Raw genomic sequence first — 18,666 nt, 5'->3', positions numbered from 1 at the left:
GTCTTATATGTAAGGTTTCGTTTTTCTTGAGTAAATACCTAAGAGTGAAATGGGAAGTATATGTTTGATTTTTAAGAAACTGCCAACCACTACCCAAAACAGTTTCCAAAGTACCATTTTAAACAATCCCACCAGCAATGTAGGAGAGTTCAGTCGCTCTACATCTTTTTTTTTATGAAACATATTTTCTTTAATATCATTAAAAATTGCCATTGTCTATGACTTTACAAAGAAAAAATTACTTTTAGAAACCCATAGGCAAGGTCTTGCAGTATTATGAATTGGTAATACAAATTGAGGGGTGGAAACAAGTTATGGGCTTTTCACACAGGGATTCTTTATAAATTTAGAAAAATGTAAAGCATAAAGAACAAATAAAATCACACATAATACCACTGTATCGGAAAGTGCTCACATTCAGTGGTGAGTATCAGAAACCTGAGAAACTGTGGCTTAAATTTGGAGTTTTATATACTTGGTAAAACTTTCACAGATGGGCAGTCCCAAGCTGGCATGACATTCCATGATGCTATTAGACCCAAGATCCTCCTATCATTTTCCTTCATTAGGGCAAGATAACTGCCCCACCTTCAGCCTTGTCTACATATCCCAGGCAGGAAGAAAAGATATGTGCTCACTTTCCAAAATATAGTGGGGATAAATATAAATTATTGTGTATATGTTGCAAGCTAACCTATCCCTCCTGGTTTACAAATGCAGTCGCTCTACATCTTTACCAATAATTGATATTGTCAGATTTTAATTTAATTTGAATTTTGTATTTAAATCCATTTTAGTTAACATATACTATTATTAGCTTCAGGAATAGAATTTAGTTATCATCAGTTGCATAGAACACCCAGTGCTCATTCCATCAAGTGCCCTCCCTAAAGCCTACACCAGTTAGCCCACCCTCCTGCCCACCTTCTCTCCAGCAACTGTCAACTGTTTCCTACAGTTAAGAGTCTCTTATGGTTTGCCTCCCTCTCTGCTTTTATTCTACTTTATTTTTTCTTATCTTCTCCTATGTTCATCTGTTTTGTTTCTTAAATTCCACATTTGAGTGAAATCATATGGTATTTGTGTTTCTCTGACTGACTTATTTCACTTACATAATACCCTATATTTCCATCCACATCACTGCATATGGCAAAATTTCATTCTTTCTTATGGCTGAATAATATTCCATTACACACACACACCACATCTTATTAATCCATTCATCTATCTATGGAGATCTGGACTTGTTCCACATTTTGGCTATTTTGGACATTGCTGCTATAAACATTGGGGTACCTGTGCTGCTTCAAATCACTATCTTTATATCCATTGGATAAACACCTAGTAGTGCAATTTCTGGGTTGTAGAATAGTTCTATTTTTAACTTTTTGAGAAACATCCATATTGCATTCCCACCAACTGTTTGCATTTCCCTTTCTCTGCATATTCCTCAACATCTGTTGTTTCCTGAGTTGTTAATTTTAGCCATTCTAACCAGTGTGAGGTGGTATTTCATTGTGGTTTTGGATTGTATTTTCCTGATGACAAGTGATGTGGAGCATGCTGGTTATGGGTTTGTTCAGGTTTTCTATTTCTTCCTGTTTCAGTTTTAGTAGTTTATATGTTTCTAGGAATGCATCCGTTTCTTCCAGATTGCCTAATTTGTTTGCATATAATTGCTCATGATATTCTCTTATAATTGTTTGTATTTCTTTGATATTGGTTGTGAACACTCCTCTTTCATTCATGATTTCATTTATTTGGGTGCCTTCTTTATTCTTTTTGATAAGTCTGGCTATGGGTTTATCAATCTTCTTAATTCTTTCAATGAACCAGCTCCTAATTTTGTTGATCTGTTCTACCATTCTTTGACTTCTAGGTCATTGATTTCTTCTCTAATCTTTATTATTTCTCTTCTCCTGCTGGATTTAGGTTTTATTTTCTGTTCTTTTTCCAGCTCCTTTAGGTGTAAGGTTATGTTGTATATTTGAGACTTTTCTTGCTATTTGAGAAAGGGTTGTATTGCTATATATTTCCCTCTTAGGATTGCCTTTGCTACATCTCAAAGGTTCTTTGTTTTCATTTTCATTTGCTTCCATGTATTTTTAACAATTTCCTGGTCAACCCATTCATTTTTCAGTAGGATGTTCTTTAACTTCTGTGAATTTGTGGGCCTTCCAAATTTTTTCTTGTGGTTGACTCCATGTTTTATAGAATTATACTCTGAAAATATGCATAGTTTCATTTCAATCCTTTGGTATGGGTTGAGACCTGATTTGTGACCCAATATGTGATCTCTTCTGGAGAATGTTCCATGTGCACTTAAGAAGAATGTGTATTTTGCTGCTTTAAGGTGAAATGCTCTGAATATATTTGTGGAGTCCATCTGATCCAGTTTGTCATTCAAAGCCCTGTTTCTTTGTTGATCTTCTGCTTAGATGATCCGTCCATTGCTGTGAGTGGGGTGTTAAAGTCCCCTATTGTTGTACTATTATCAACGACTTCCTTTAATTTTGTTATTTTTAAATGATTTAAGTTGACAGAGAGAGAGGGTATACAAGCAGGGGGAGCAGCAGAGGGAGTGGGGGAAGTAGGCTCTCTGCTGAGCAAGGAGCCCAATGCGGAGCTCAATCCAAGGACCCTGGGATCATGACCTGAGCCGAAGGCAGATGCTTAATTGAACTACCCAAGCACTCCTTTAATTTTGTTATTAATTGCTTTATGTATTTGGCTGCTCCCAAGTTAGGGGCATAAATATTTAAAATTGTTAGATCTTGTTGGATAGACACTCTTATTATGATGTACTGTCCTTCATCTTTTATTAGTCTTTGATTTAAAATCTAGTTTGTCTGAAAGAACTATTGCTACTCCAGCTTTCTTTTGATGTCCATTAACATGATAAATGGTTCTCCACCTCCTCACTTTCAATCTGGTGGTGTCTTTGGATCTAAAATTAGTCTCTTATAGACAGCATGTCAATGGGTCTAGGGTTTTTTTTTTTTTATCCATTCTGATATCCCATGTTTTTTCATTTGAGCATGAGTCCATTTACATACATAGTATTTATTGAAAGATATGAATATAGTGCCATTTTATTACCTGTAAAGTCTATTACTGTAGATTGTCTCTTTTCCTTTCTGGTCTTCATTACTTTTGGGATCACTCCTTGTTCAAAGGATCCCCTTTAATATTTCTTAATATTAAGAAATATTAAAGGGGATATTCTTGGTTTAGTATTCACAAATTCCTTACTTTCTGTTGGCCCTGGAAACTTTTATCTCTCCTATTCTGAATGACAGCCTTGCTGGATAAAGTGTTCTTGACTGCATATTTTTCCCATTCAGCATCTTGGATATGTCATGTCTGTCCTTTCTGGCCTGCTAGGTCTCTGTTGACAGTTCTGCTGTCTGCCTTATATTTCTACTCTTGTGGGTTAAGGACTCGTTGCCCTGAGCTGCTTTCAGGATTTTCTCTTTATCTCTGAAATTTGTAAGCTTCAGTATTAAATGTTGATGTTTTGACCTATTTTTATTAATTTTTTAGGGGGTTCTCTGTGCCTCCTGGACTTGGGTACCTGTTTCCTTCCCTCGATTAAGGAAATTCTCAGCTATAATTTGTTCAAATAGACCTTCAGCCCCTTTCTCCTACTCCTCATCTTCTGGGACCCTTATTATTCAGATATTATTTTGCTTCATGTTCTCTCAGTCTCCCTTCATGATATAATAGTTTCCTTTCTCTCTTCTTTTCATTTTCCACATTTTCCATTATTTTATCTTCTATATCACTGATCCTCTTTTCTGCTTTGTTCGTCCTCATTTTTATTGCTTCCATTGGGACTGCGTCTTGATAGCATTTTTAATTTTGCCCTGACTAGGTTTTAATTCTTTTATCTCAACAGTAAGGGATTCTCTAGTGTCTTCACTACTTTTTTCAAGCCCAGCTAGTAACTTTATAATCGTCGTTTTAAATTCTAGTTCAGACATCTTACTTATATTCATATTGATTAAGTACTAACTCCTGTTCTTTCTTTTGGGGTGAATAACTCTGCTCATCACTTTTGTCTAGAAAAGAAAAGAGAAAAAGAATCAACAACAACAATGACAAAAGAAAAAAAACAAAAAGAACAAGAAACAAAACAAAAAACTAGTTCCTGGGGTATGTTTTGATGTGCTTATTAAAAGAAACTAGATTCCAAAATAGAAAAGAAAGAAACACACACACACATATGTGTGTGTGTGTGTGTGTATAAAACAATGAAAGGAAACAAAAAAGAAATATATAGAACATATATAAACTAAAATTAAAAATATTTTTAAAAGAATTGAAATATTCCTCAGCCATTAGAAATGACAAATACCCACCATTTGCTTCAACATAGATGGAACTGGAGGGTATTATGCTGAGTGAAATAAGTCAATCGGAGAAGAACAAACATTATATGGTCTCATTCATTTGGGGAATATAAATAATAGTGAAAGGAAATAGAGGGGAAGGGAGAAGAAATGGGTAGGAAATATCAGAAAGGGAGACAGAACATGGAAGACTTCTAACTCTGGGAAACGAACTAGGGGTGGTGGAAAGGGAAAAGGGTGGGGGGTGGGGGGGACTGGGTGGCGGGCACTGAGGTGGGCACTTGACGGGATGAGCACTGGGTGTTATTCTGTATGTTGGCAAATTGAACACCAATAAAAAATAAATTTATTATTAAAAAATAAACAAAATAAAAAATTAAGGCAAGAAAAAAAAGAATTGAAAAAATAAGAAAAGTACTGAAAAAACCACTGAAAGACTAAATAATGAAAACAAAGAGTGTTGTACACTCTTTTCCCCAAGAGCTGAAGCTTTGTAGCCCTCTTTAACCAGTCAACATTGGTGTGAGCCATTTGTTTATGCTGGTCTTCTGGGGGTGGAGCCTATTGTGCTAATTCTCAGGTGCCCTTGCTCTACTGCAGATGTGTCCCAGTTGTGCAGAGGCAAGGCTTAGTGTAAGTGGCTCTGGATTCCACTATGTGGTGCTCTTTTGCACCCCGTAAGGCTTTCAGCACCATGAATGGATGAATATTACTGCATTCTTCTTGCTAGCCCTGGAGCTGAAAGTTCACGTCCCCAAGTCTTCAGTGAGCCCTCACAGAAGAGCAGTCCATCAGTCTTTTCTCCCTGGTTTCAATCCAAACTCTGCGTTCACCAGGTCCATGACTTTTCATCTCAGGCATGCAACTGAATTTCAAAACTCTGAATTTTATGGATTCCTGCAGTGCCAACCCACGCTGTTCCTCCTGAGGGGTGAGGGTGGAGGTCATGCTTCTGCCTTTTGCTGGACCCCTGCCAGAAAAGTGGTCACACAACTGTGCAGTAAGTAGTTCACAGTTTATGGCAACACAGAGCAGAAAGCTGACACCTAGACTCACTGTTTTCAGTCAGCTTCCCCACTCTTGTGCTTGGGAATTCTGCTGTGCTCAGGCACCCACGTTCTTGTGACTCTGGGAATCCTGAGACCATGCTGTCCCACCTGAGCGCGTTTAAGTCAGGGACATATCCCATTGTAGCAGACTTCCAGTTCTGATTTTGCTCTCCATTGCTTGTACTTTGCAGTAGCCTCCTTAAACAGGCTCTGTCCCCTCTACTGTGTCCTCAGATATGTCATCCAGATTCAGGTCTCCACACCTTTTACCCTCCAAAAAGTGGTCACTTTTCTACTTGTAGATTGCAACATTTCTTTTCTCAGATCACCAATCGCTTTCACAGGTGTTCAGAATGAACTGATAACTATCTAGCTGTATTGAAGGGACAAGGTAAGCTTAGAGTCTCCTACTCCTCTGCCACCTTAACTGCTCCCCCTGAGGTCAGACTTTAATATTAGATATTCGGGTACGTGTGTAGGCATATCTCGTTGTTTTAATCTTCATTTCCCTAATGACTAGTGATGTTGAACATATTTTCATATGTTTTTTGGCATCTGTATTTTTTCTTTGGTGAAGCATTTGTTCACTCTTTTGCCTAATTTTTACTTGGATTGTTTTTTCCTAGTATTGAAATTTGAGATTTCTTTATATATTCTGAATACAAGTCCTTTATCAGATATGTTGTTTGGAATTATTTCTCCCAAACTGTGGTTTGTTTTTTCATTCTCTTAACAATGTCTTTCAAAGATGGTTATTAATCTCATTTTGATTATTATTATCAACATACAGGTTGTGTCACTTATCAGAAACTAGTGAAGGAGCTATTACTATTCCAGTTTTGCAAGCAAAGAAATTAAGGCACAGAGGAGCTTTTCACTTGCCCAAGGTCACAAATTAATAAGTAGTGAAGCCAGAACTTGAAACTGGGGGCTTCTGAATCCATGGACTGGGTTCTGAACCCCAGATCTAAATTGACACTCATCCTTTAGGTGTTAAGATGAAGGTTCCTTCTGGGAAAATGGGTTCGACACCATGACCTCTGCCACTACAATGATGCAGTTCTACCAAGCCTCTTCCCATGCTCTCACTTTTCCACTTTCTTTCCTTCAGACTAGTTGAGGAAGTAAAAGAACTGTGTGATGGACTGGAATTAGAAAATGAAGATGTTTACATGGCAACCACCTTTGGGGACTTCATCCAACTACTAGTGAGAAAGCTACGAGGGGGCGACGAAGCCAGCGAGTGCATCATTGACTATGTGAGTCCTAAGTCTTCCATGTGGGCTTGGCCCTGCAGATAGATCCCTCAGACACCCACATCTGTGGATCCACAGTGACACATGGGGGAAACTTGGACACCAGGAAACCAGTGCACCCAAGAGCCCACCTTCAGTCTCCCAAGCTCTCTCTGGTAACCCTGCATACCCTGAGGATGTCAGCACAGTTAGGCAAATGCAACAGAAGTAATTGTTATCTATGGGACAAATTCTGGTCCCAAGACATGAGACTAGGATTTTTTTTTTAATTTTAATTTTCTTTTGAGAGAGAGAATGACAGAGAGAGAGAGAGAGAGAGAGAGAGAAAGACTCAAGCAGGCTCCAAACTCAGCATCAAACCCAGTGTGGGGTTTGGTCTCATGACCCTGAGATCATGACCTGAGCCAAAATCAAGGGTCGGACACTTAACCAAATGAGCCACTCAGAGGCCCTGATACTAGGGTATTAAGAGACTTTTACAGTGTACTTCTCATTCTCCTTCTCATTTGGTGCTTTTTCCCAGTAGTGACCTCATCTCTGCTGTGGTGCCAGCCCCTGCCAGATCACCCTGCCAGGACTCTAGTTCCTCTGGGGGACCCTAGGCCCTAGTTCTGGTACCACCACTTCCTCCACTTGTCCTTCTAGTCTAGTTGTGGCAGGGGCTTCCTGCTGTTGTCAGTCTCTGGTTTGACTCATGGCCTCTCAGTTCTTTCACCACCTGTGCATCAAATTCCTTTTGTTGATGCCAAACAGGGAGACAAAGAGAGAGGGAGAGGGAAGTAGAGGGGAGAAAGAGAGAGAATGGGTAATTGGGAATATTTTCCCAATAAGGAAAACAAATGATTCTATATGTTCAGCTTGTATATATGGAAGTGTGATGATGTAATTACAAATTTATTTTTAAAACAAACTCTTGAAAAATCATCCTGAGATGTCTTGGTAGACTACCAGTTCCCGTAGGAATTAGCATTGGGATAGTTTGTTTGGAACAAAAGATGAAGAAAGTATAGATGGCCAGATGGACACCAGGTTGGCCTTGGGATTGTGGACAGATGACTGACAAAGAGATTTCAGGAGAGGAATGGCACCCCAGAGGAAATTTCAGGTCTGAAGTGTGAAAATTCAGGTCTCTAGGGAAGTGAGCGATGGGGTTGGCCTCATGTCTGGTGACTCACAAGTGTCTCTCTACCAGCTGGCACTTCCTATGTGTGGAGGTCAGGCAACCACCCAAGGCCACACAGCAGGTAAATGGCAGGACTGGGGCTGCAGCCTAAGTAGTCTGGCCTCAGATTCTTTGTTGTTCATCTCTTCTTATCACAAAGCTCACACCACTGTGCACGTAATAGCTCCATGGGCCAAGGCAGGAAGACCAGATTGTGCAAAAGAGACCTGAGAAGGCTGAAGGACCTTGAGCCCTGGCGCCCTTGGAGCGTGTGCGTGCATGCACAAGTGGTTATCTATCTGTTTGTATTTCCTATGTCTCTCTGTGGGTTCATATCCATTACTGATGCATCATGTAAAGAATCAACACTGCAACTGACACCTGCAAAAACTCCCTTCCCAGGTGGAAAAGGCAGTGAACAAGCTGACCCTCCAAATGCCCCACCAGCTCTTCATCGGGGGCATGTTTGTGGACGCCGAGGGTGCCAAGACCTATGAGACCATCAACCCAACAGATGGAAATGTGAGTGCAGGCTTAGCACCCCATCTTCCCTGCTCCCCCTGTGGCCTCTTTACCCACCTACTCCCCTACCTGGCATCTGGGGGTCCTGGCCCAAGGGGCCTCTGCTTGGGTGCAAAAGGTTTGCAGTCAGTTTCCAGTCCTCCCTACAGGAATGGCCCAGAGGGGATGAATGGCAGGGAGTCAGGAGGACTCAAAAAGTCTGGGGTTTGCTTCAGAGAATGGGAAGAGTTAAACCCTCCCCACACCCCACCAAAGAGGAAATGAAGCCATTCCCTCCTCCTCCACACTTCAACAATAACCCTAGCATGGCCTCTACTTTCTTGAATATGTGTACACCCCACTGTTGGAAAATTCTTCCTTAGATCCTGTGTTTGTCAGGTGGTCTTCACTGCGACCCTCTTATGTCATGACCCAGTACGTGCATGTTGTGTTCTCTTACGTGCACACCTACCTGAAAGGACACTTACTGCACAGGTGCATACTGATAGTTTTCCATTCTGCTCCACCCTGTAGCATCCCTCAGGGCCTGCAGAAAATAGCACACTCAAAATGAGTCATTTGAAGAGTTTAAAGAAAGTGGTTGATGAAGGTGTGGACAGGGTGTGAGGACTTACACAAGGAGGTACAGCGCCCTCAGGCAGAAATTGGGAACTTTACAACTTTGAGGCTTCTTCTGAGGATCCCAGAAGGCAGGCTGTGTGGACTGGGCATGCTGGATGCTGGGTCCTTGGACAGGGAGGTGCACTGGGCCTGCAGTGACCAAGTGCTGGCCCCACCCCCACTTCTGTCTCCTCCTGGGTTTGGCTCCGGCCAAGCCCAGGTGGCAGGTATGTGGGAGCCTGCCCTTTAGTGCACGTGGGCACTGTGAGGACACAGAGCAAGGATGGGTGATGGAATGGTTCTGCCATCAATGTCTAGACTATTTCCCTTAAGAAATAAACCTCCCACCCGGGACTCACTAAATTAATGGGCTGCTGCTCTTGGCTTGAAAACAGTAAGCTGATCCTCAGCCTTGTAACTGCAGCCTGAATCTGTTGCTGTGTTGGGGCTCTGTGGGCAAGTGGAAGGATCCTGGTGTGTAGAAACACAAATAGGTCCCTCTGAAGGCCTTGCCTGTCCTCATTGTGCATACCCTTCCAGGGCCCTCCTGTTGGCCGACCATCACCTCTGAGCCCTCCAGGTGGCTAGGGGAGCGGGTGGTGTGGAGCTTCTGTGTATGTGGAGTCCAGGGAGGGCCTCATGGCTCTGCTCCACCACAGGTCATCTGCCAGGTGTCCTTGGCCCAGGTCAGCGATGTTGACAAGGCAGTGGCTGCAGCTAAGGATGCCTTTGAGAACGGATTGTGGGGGAAGATCAGTGCACGGGACCGGGGCCGGCTCCTGTACAGGTGAGAGCCCTGGGACCACCCACCAGCCACCCCACCTTCGGCTTGGGTTGGGGCTGCACTCTTAGGTCCTGCCAGGAGGAGGTGAGGTCCCAAACATGTTTGTGTGACCAAGGCCTGAGGCTCAGAAAATGCCACTCAGAGGAAGTGACTTGAGAGGCAGGAGGAATTTCACCAGACACAGCTAGCTCTGAAGGGAAAGATGTCCTGGGTGGAGGAGACAGTGTGATAGGAGACAAAGAGGTACAAAAGCAAAGGTGCTAGCCAGATTGGAGCAGCCAACTGGTAAAGCCAACAGATGTCCTGGGCAGACTCAAACAGGTACAGCATTTACCTGGAGTGAGTGGGATTGGGGTTACTTTATGCAAAAGCCAGCAACGGAAGTCTGGGGCCTGTTGTGTCTGCTGGTCCTTGCTCAGCTTGGCCCTGACTGCTGGCCTCTCACACTTTTTTGAAACCAGGGCAGAGGGACTCTCTCCCCTTAGTTCCATGAGAAATCTTAGAGAAAGGACTTGGGGTTGCTCCAGCTTGTAAGAACACGGTGGGACTGAGGCCTGCAGGGGAGATACTGCTCCCCTAGAACCAGGTGGTCCTAATGCGGGAGAAGCAGCGAGCCCCAATGGAGTGGGGTGATGTTTCCAAAATGGAGGGTACTGGGCAGACGAACTAAGCAGTGTTGAAAAGACTGGTGAACAAGCTGCTTTCAGGAACCTGGCTTTTATGCCCTGGGTCCTGGGAAAGCTGTCAGGCATAGAGCCCAGTCAGTCATGATGTGGTCCAGATGTACCTGTCATCTGGTGGGAGAGAGGCCCCATCTTGGCCTTGCAGTCAGAATGCCTTCTGTGTGTGTGTGTGTGTGTGTGTGTGTGTGTGTGTGTGTGTGTTCCAGAGGCCAGACATATCAGGACAGCCCCAGCACAGGGAACCAGACAGGGGAGCATGTATGGTTTCAAAATGGAATAGAGGGTGGGGTCTGGGGCAGGCAAGGGTGCACCCAGCCTGCCATAATTCAAGTTACTTCCAAGACCCCTTGAAGAGCCATCAATTTTAGGAAGCCATTGGCTAGTGACCTAGAGCCCCCAGATTAGGCAAAACTGAACCATGCAGACCCAGGCTTGGGTGCAGAAACCTCTAGCCCTGAAGCAGACTCCCGGGGTAGTGTACACTGGCCCAGAAGAGGGCCTTTCCCTAGAGGTGCTCTGCTGCCATCTACTGCCATGTGTCACAATGACAGCACCAGCAAGGCCACCGTCGGGGGTTGGTCCTGCACAGCTGAGGTATTAGAGACCTGCACTGCTTGGGCCAGGCCTGAGAGCCCCTGTAACCTGGCCCCGACCTCATGCAGTGTCCCAGTCCCCGTGGTGGAGGTGTGCCCAGTACTGCCCTAGGAGGGAGCAGCCCTTCGTTCAATGGGGAAAGTAGGAACACCATGGATAGGTATTCTGGAATACAGAATGCATTGTACAGATAAGCTGGGAAGAACGATCTGGAAAGGAGAGTTAGAGAAAGCACTAGACAGCCCCCCAAGGACCCCGAAGGGACAAGATAGAGCCTCTAGGAACCTGGTCACCAACTGCTGGAGCAGGACACCAAGAGCCGGTGGCGGGTCTGTGGGGAAGCCGTCCCTGCGTTCAGACATTTCCTTAGGTCCACAGCCAAGAATATGGTGGTGGCCCTGGCTGCTGTTGGGAAGCCAGGGGAAGCAAGGCTGAGCCTGCCCAGGACCCCACGCTTGCCCCATACCACTGCGATTGATGGTGGTCGCCTCCATGGTCTTCCCCACTGCCACTTCCTCCACAGACAGGACTCTGGGCTGCAGAGCTGCAGCTTAACAAAGTTGACAATCCCACTCGACTCTCTTGAAAAGCCTCCCAAATGATGTGCTCAGGTGATAGTTATTTTTGGGATTTATGACGTGGCCACACGACATGCATGTAACACTGTGGTGGAATTGGAGTGAGTTGGCCAATCAGGGGAGAAGATATGACCATGAGAAGTGGTAACGTGTAACCGGCTTCGTGGCATGGTGCTCCCATGGGGGGCCGTCCACAGATTGTGGTGGGGAGTCCCTACTCAACAGGAGGGGTGCAAGGGAACTCCTGGGGGCTCAGGGGTCAGAGAGAGGGTCTTCTGTCCCGGCAGCCCTGCTCCATAGCAAACAGGCGTCTGGGTCAGAGGGCCGGGAAGGGCAGTGTTACAACTGAGCTTCCTGGAGGATGCAAAGCAACAAGGCTCTAAAAGGCTAAAAGTCTGCTTGTTTGGACAATTTTTAAAACAGTTGGATACGTAAATGTGTATCTAGTGAGCTTCTGAGCTGACAGGTCTCCCCTGCAGTGAGGACACGAACGGCAAGGGGGATACATAGAGGCCATCTCTGGCTTGTTTATAACAGAGATTTGTACTTTGGCACATCTGTTTTTCTAGTTGATGAAACCCTAGCCGTCGAAATGCCACAAGATGGTGTTTTCATTATTTGGTCTAGAATAGTTCTCAAAAAGTGATTTACACCCTTGCTATTCTCCACTAGAGAATTACGTGGGTATGTCAGTGTCTCTGAGGTAACAGTTGGCTCTGGCACTAAGTTGCTTATGTCTGTTGGGTCCAGTTTCAGTCACCAGCCTTCTGCTGCATGCTGACTGTGTGCCCAGTGGGTGTAGGGAGTCCAGTAGGGAGCAGGAGACCAAGACTATCCCAGCCCTCAGGGAGGGCAGACAGTTCTGGAATACTCGTCCAAGTGGGTGTCTGTAATAGGCAAAGTGTGAAGAAAGGTGGAGGGTGCTGTCAGGATGCTGCAGGGAGATGTGACTGACGTGGAGTGGGCAGGAATTAGGGTTGGCTTCCCAGAGAGTGTGAGTGTGTGCTTGGGAGTTTAAGACCTGCCATGGCTGTGTACAGAGGGGCTTATGCTCAGCAGGCTTTGGTCCCGGACTCGTCTCTGCCAGAGCTCCCCCCATACGAGACTGAGAGCTGCTCTTGGCCTCTGGTCTCCACCTTCTCTCGTCCTCCCAGCCCCTTGGGCATCCTGCTCCCTGAGCTCTCACATCAGGGAAGGGAGCTGACTCCCAGGCTGCCCACAGCAGCACACCCACCAGCTCATGGGAGGCAACTGGATGTCAGAGTGCTCACACTTAAGTAGGACTGTGTAGATGCTCCTTCCCTTTAATCTCTCCCGTTGCTCCCCACCCCACAGATGCCATCCCTGGGTGCGCATTCCACTGGGTCGGCTGGTGCTTGAAGCCAGACAGGCCTTCCCCTGTCTGGCTTCACTGGCAGTCTGGACACTGAGAGGGTGGCTGAATGGGGAATGGTGACCTCATTGCTACAGGAGGCAGAGGGCTGCTTTGCAGGATCATTCACGAGCATTATTACAAAGTAGTTAATCCATCAGTATTTTAGGAAGAAAGAAAGGAAAAGAGAGGAGAGGAAAGAGGTACAGAAAGGCAGCATCCTCACATCCATCCAGAGAAGAAACCTTGCTGTGCCATCTCGCAGATGGGGAGGCCGAGGTCAGCACGTCTGAGTGTGGCAGAGCTGGGAGTGCAGGGGAGACCCTGACTCCTTGAGGAAGGGCCTTGGAAGACATGCAAGGCTGCTCCAGGCCCAAGCCCATCTCCCTCCTCGCCCCTCCCCCACCCCTGGCAGGTTGGCGGACCTCATGGAACAGCATCAGGAGGAGCTGGCCACCATCGAAGCTCTAGATGCAGGCGCTGTCTACACGCTGGCCCTGAAGACCCATGTGGGCATGTCCATCCAGACCTTCCGCTACTTTGCTGGCTGGTGCGACAAAATTCAGGTAGGACCAGGGCTCCTGCAAACCAAGTGAGAGCCCACATGGGCAGGCTGACCCAGCAGCAAGCGCCGGGGGCAGTGCATTAGCCTGCGTGCTGCTTAACAAACGACCACAGCTTATGGCTTAAACCCCAGGTATCAGCTCACATTTCTGCAGGTGGGAAGTCCAGGCAGGCTGGGCTGGGTTCCATGCCAAGGACTCACAAGCCCTTGTCAGAGACCTCAGACCTTGACACAAGGTCAGTGTCAAGGTGTGACCAGGCTGGGCTTTATGGGCTTTATCTGGAGGCTCTGGAGAGACCGTGCAGTGGGCCAGTTCAGGTGCTGACAGACTTCAGTTCCTGTTGTTGCCAGAACTGAGGCCCGGGTCCTTGCCGGCTGCTGGCCAGGGCTGCTCTCAGCTACTGCAGGCCTTGCTCTGGCCCTTGCCCCAGCCCGCCATCCCCTGGCCCTTCTCAGCCTTGGCATCTCTCTGACTCTGTTCAGCCATGAACTGGAGACAACTTTGCCTTTACGAGGCTCCTGAGGTTCTGCTGGGGCCACCTGCCTCTTCCCCCTTCCTCAGGTCAACCGTACCAATGCGCATCTTTGCAGAAAGGGGAGCTCACCATCTCTCAGGTCCCAGGGATAAGAATGTGACCTTGGGAGCCATTTTCAGAAGTTTGCCCACGAGAGGCAGTGATGGGACAGGCGCCATCCAGGGGCTCCTGGGGTCTCCGCCACATCTGGGCTCCACACCTTCTGTCCTCTCCACTGACGGGGGTGCAGGTGTGATGGAAGGCTCATCTGCTCCTCCTGTTGCTGCGTTACTGCTGGCTGCAGCTGGCCCTCACCCGGGGTCTCCTGGGCCATCATGCCCTCTAGAGGCAACTCGGCCCCTGACCCCTTCCCTTCCTGGCCCAGGGCAAAGCCGGAGGTCTTACCTCTCCTGGGACCAGCTTCCCACCCCAGGACTCCGCCCCACTTGGTGCAGCAAGCACCTTGCCCCTGTTGGCTCCCCGCTCGACCTGTGTCTGGAGCCTCAGAGCCCCTGTCATACATAATCTGGAAAGTTTGTGTCTCTCACCCATCTGATTCCTGGGGGCTTCAGGACACAGACAAGACCCCGTTCCTTTCTGAGCTCCAGGCACAGTCTGGCTGCCCAGGGGGAGGGGTGAGGAAACAAGGAGCCTCCTCCCAGTGACCACTCACTGCTGTGCTTCTTCCAGGGCTCTACCATCCCCATCAACCACGCCAGACCAAACCGCAACCTGACCTTGACCAAGAAGGAGCCTATCGGGTGAGTCACGGCACAGGGTGAAGATTTGCCACACACTGGGTGCTTTTCATGTGGTATGTCCATGGGCGCTCATCCCCTTTTACATACTTATTGAACATCTATGTATTCACCAATTACTACATGCCAGACATTTCAGGTGCTAGAGATACAACAAGGATCAGAGCTGATGAGAAGCCTGTCTTCAGGGGGCTTACCTTCTAGCAAATAAAATAGCTGTCACTTCCAAAATATCTGCTCTGTGCCAGGCACTGTTTTAATGACTTTGTAAAGTATAATTTTGCTTAATTCCCTCAATAACCCTGTAGCAGTCAGGTTTGTAATGGGAAACAGAGGGTGCACCTGAAAAATTTTATCTGAAAAGAGTGGAATGATGAATGTGCATAAAAACAAAGAACTAGGGATCCCTGGGTGGCGCAGCGGTTTGGCGCCTGCCTTTGGCCCAGGGCGCGATCCTGGAGACCCGGGATTGAATCCCACGTCGGGCTCCCGGTGCATGGAGCCTGCTTCTCCCTCTGCCTGTGTCTCTGCCTCTCTCTCTCTCTCTATCATAAATAAATAAAAATTTTTTTAAAAAAACAAAAAAAACAAAGAACTACACAGCACCAAGGAACAGGGAAAAAACAAGAGCAATACGCAAAGGATAGGAGCAGGTGCTCAACAGGAGAAAGACAGATGTCCAGTCAACACAGAACAGACTAGGGATTGGGGAAGTGATTCACACCCAGCAGTAAGGGGCCTCCCCTCACCATCAGAGGGCCCACCAGGAGGGAGAAAGAAGCCCCCTTGCACTGCCTGGGGTGGTGGATGGGGTCTGCCATTGTGAAAGGCAGACTGGCAGGGATGTGCTCCCAGATGCACCCCTGTACAAGGCACAACTGACACAGACCCACTGGAAGACAAACCCCAGAGCATTCACAGCAGCCGACCTGGGCCCTAACAGCAAAACCGAGCACGGCCCATGCTGAACTCTGCACGTCCTCACCAGGGAGTGATGTGCAGCTGTGTGACAATGTGGAGCAGAGCTACGCGGACCGCACAGAGCAGCTCCAAGAGAAACTCGCGTGAGGCAAGCACACTGAGGAAGGCCCTCTAAAATCATTTAACGTGCATCCGAGGCCCAGTGTGGTCGGCACCCAGCAGGCATTCCCACCTGCTCTGTGCCCCTTACATGTGGGGACACCGTGACCCACCCACAGCGACCTCACGTTCCCATGGATGGTGGTCAAAGGCACTCAGCTGCCTCGGGAACTGGGAGCATTTCAGAAGCAGGATGTGTTCAAATGTGGATCAATAGCAACGAGTACAGTTGGACACACCAGGTCCTGGAGCACAGGCCTGCTGCTGAGGGAGGCTCCCGTCCGGAGTGTGGCCTTGGACACAGGTAAAGAGCCTCTCCTGCAGCCCACGGAGAAGGGTGAGGCTGCGGGGAGATGGCACTGGCTCCAGGGCAGGGGTTCCCACCCAGCCTGACCCACAGAGGATGCGATATGGACGCAGTGCTCCAGGACAGCCCCCACCACAGGCAACTACCTGGCCAAGGTGTCAGAGTGTGGAGCGAGAGCCCTGCAGGGCCCGAGTGCTTGGGGCCCCTTCCTTGGGCACAGGCCATCAGAGTGGCTGGGCAGGGGGACTGAGCCCACCTGGCTGCCAGTCACATGACTCTATAAAGGTCACTGACCTTCCAGATGCCTCTCAGAGAGTCTGTCCCGTCAGATTGAGGAGAACACTGATGCTGAGCCTCCCAGTGAGCTGGGGGAGCAGGGAGGTTTTCCCTACACCAGCAGGTATATGAGTTGGCCAGGGCCGTCATAACAAGTGCCCGACACCAAGAGGCTCAAACAGTACACATTTGGTGTCTCAGCATTCTGGAGCTGGAAGTTCCAGTTTAGATGTCAGATGGTTGGTCTCTCCTGAGGGTGTGAGCGAGAATCTGCTCCAGGCCTCTCCCCTAGCTTCTGCTGATTTAGGCAGTCATTGGTGATACCTGGTCACTGTCCTCACGTTCATGTGGTGTCTTCCTCCTGCATGGCTATCTCTGCACATGGCCCCGTTTTTATAAACACATCAGTTGTGTTGGGTTAGGCACCCATCCTATTCCAATAAGACCTCATCTTCACTAATTCCATCTGGAGTAGCCCTAATTCCAAACCAGGAGGTTCTGGAGTTAGGATTGGGATCTATGGACTTTGGGGAGTACGGTTCAGCCCTGGCAGTGGGAATTCCCTGACATCTTTTTTTGCTTGGAGCCCCCACTACCCTGATGACCTCACCCCCTTCCCTGGGAACACTCAGTGTGCTCCAACTGCTGTCTCATCCCCCTGGGTCTGCTGGGTCAGCTGGGTGTACTGGGGATGGGGGAGTGGAATGCACCCCATTACTCCCAGGTTGGTATGCTAGTCCCCAGTCTGTCCTGCCTTCAGTCTTTATACACGTTCTTCCCCCTGCCTGGGTTTAGCTAGGAAGTCATCTTTTTGGGAAACCTTCTGATGGGGATGATGATCATGAGTATATTGATAGTGAAGAAAACAAGTCTCGTAGCCTCTGTGGAGCTCTTGTGTCGATGGGCTCATTGTCTGACACTGATGAAAATAGTGCCCTGCATTTTGCAGGAATCAGGGCAAAGCAGGGCCACATGCCTGCTAGGACCACAGATGTCATCATTAGGCCCTCCAGGACTGTGGGGGGCCTCCTCCTGTTGGAGACACTGTTCAGCAGAGCCTTTCCCTGGGGCCAAGGGGCACCCTAACACTGGGTGTCATCTCTTAATGCAAAGCAGACAAGCCTCAGGCCTCCCAGGCTGACTGCTTCATTCTCTCCATGCTACTGACCCCTGGCCTTATGCCCAGGAAGACCCTCACCCGCTTCCTTTTGGCCCACCCTTGTGATCCCAACCCTCTCTCATACATACCCTCTCAGTCCACCATGTGATCCTTGGCCTTCTCCCAGGCCCTGCCTGCTGTCACCTCCCTCACTGCCTGGTGTCATGCCATGGCATGTCCCTAGACACGTCTCACAGCTCCTATTGGAAACTGGGTTCCCTGCCTTTATGCCCTTCTGGAAAGAGGGGCTACTGCCAGAATGGACATCTTGCCCCATCAGAGACTGGGAAGGCAAGTATGAGCTATCTCTCAGGGGGAACTTTGGCTCCATATCAGGAAGCCCAGAGTGGAGTGGAGTGGAGTGGAGTGGGTGTCAGACTTGGGAGAGAGGACACAGTTGGCAGGTGCATTCTGGCACCCAGGCTGAATAGAGAGACTAAGTCCCCCTTCTTTTGTATGACAGGGTCTGTGGCATTGTCATCCCCTGGAACTACCCATTGATGATGCTCTCCTGGAAGACAGCTGCCTGCCTGGCTGCTGGGAACACAGTGGTGATCAAGCCTGCCCAGGTGGGTGTGGGTGTGTTCCAGGCCGGGCCTGTGGGCTGCAGAGGGTATTGGTAAGCACCCTGTAAAGGAGGAGACAGGTGGCCTGTTGGCCCCTTTGCCCATGTGGGACTGGTTTCTCCTGAAGGAAGGAAGGGTACTGTTGATGAAGGCTGGCCTTCTGGGGCCCTGCTCAGAGGTGGCATGCATCAGGGGCCAGTGTGGGCTATAGGCAGAGTCAAGTCAGCTGTCCGTGGACCTGCAGCTGCTTTGTGAGCAGTTGGGGATTTTTCCACACATGCCAGCCCTCTGGTTTTGGGGGAGCAGAAACCCTGTTCGGTACCCCTTTTGTTCAAGCCCTATGCTCTGAGACTAAAGCCCAGTCCCTCCTAGAAAGGCTACAGAGGTAGGACGTTGGGCTCACAGGCAGGCTGGAAGGGCCTGAGCAGGGTCCCCTGGGGATGAAGACACCTCTGCATGAGCCTCAGCTTCTTTCTCTGTACAGCAGC

At 48.1% G+C, this 18,666-nt stretch overlaps 1 protein-coding gene across 4 annotated transcripts in view; it reads left to right on the top strand.

Annotated features, from left to right (window-relative positions):
- The window catches only part of ALDH1L1 (aldehyde dehydrogenase 1 family member L1), a 111,243-nt gene that overhangs the window by 66,883 nt on the left and 25,694 nt on the right, over positions 1-18,666 (top strand). For all 4 annotated transcript variants that reach the window (XM_055344166.1, XM_055344164.1, XM_055344165.1 and 1 more), the window contains exons 10-15: positions 6,513-6,660; positions 8,222-8,341; positions 9,601-9,728; positions 13,368-13,518; positions 14,723-14,793; positions 18,076-18,181. In XM_055344166.1, coding sequence (XP_055200141.1) covers positions 6,513-6,660; positions 8,222-8,341; positions 9,601-9,728; positions 13,368-13,518; positions 14,723-14,793; positions 18,076-18,181 — 724 coding nt within the window. The remainder of the gene's footprint in view (positions 1-6,512; positions 6,661-8,221; positions 8,342-9,600; positions 9,729-13,367; positions 13,519-14,722; positions 14,794-18,075; positions 18,182-18,666) is intronic.

The sequence above is a fragment of the Nyctereutes procyonoides genome, unplaced genomic scaffold (genome assembly GCF_905146905.1).
Source record: "Nyctereutes procyonoides isolate TBG_1078 unplaced genomic scaffold, NYPRO_anot_genome, whole genome shotgun sequence".
In the NCBI taxonomy this organism is placed as follows: Eukaryota; Metazoa; Chordata; class Mammalia; order Carnivora; family Canidae; genus Nyctereutes; species Nyctereutes procyonoides.
Note: the sequence above shows the minus strand (reverse complement) of the source record. Positions and strands in the feature narration are given on the sequence as shown.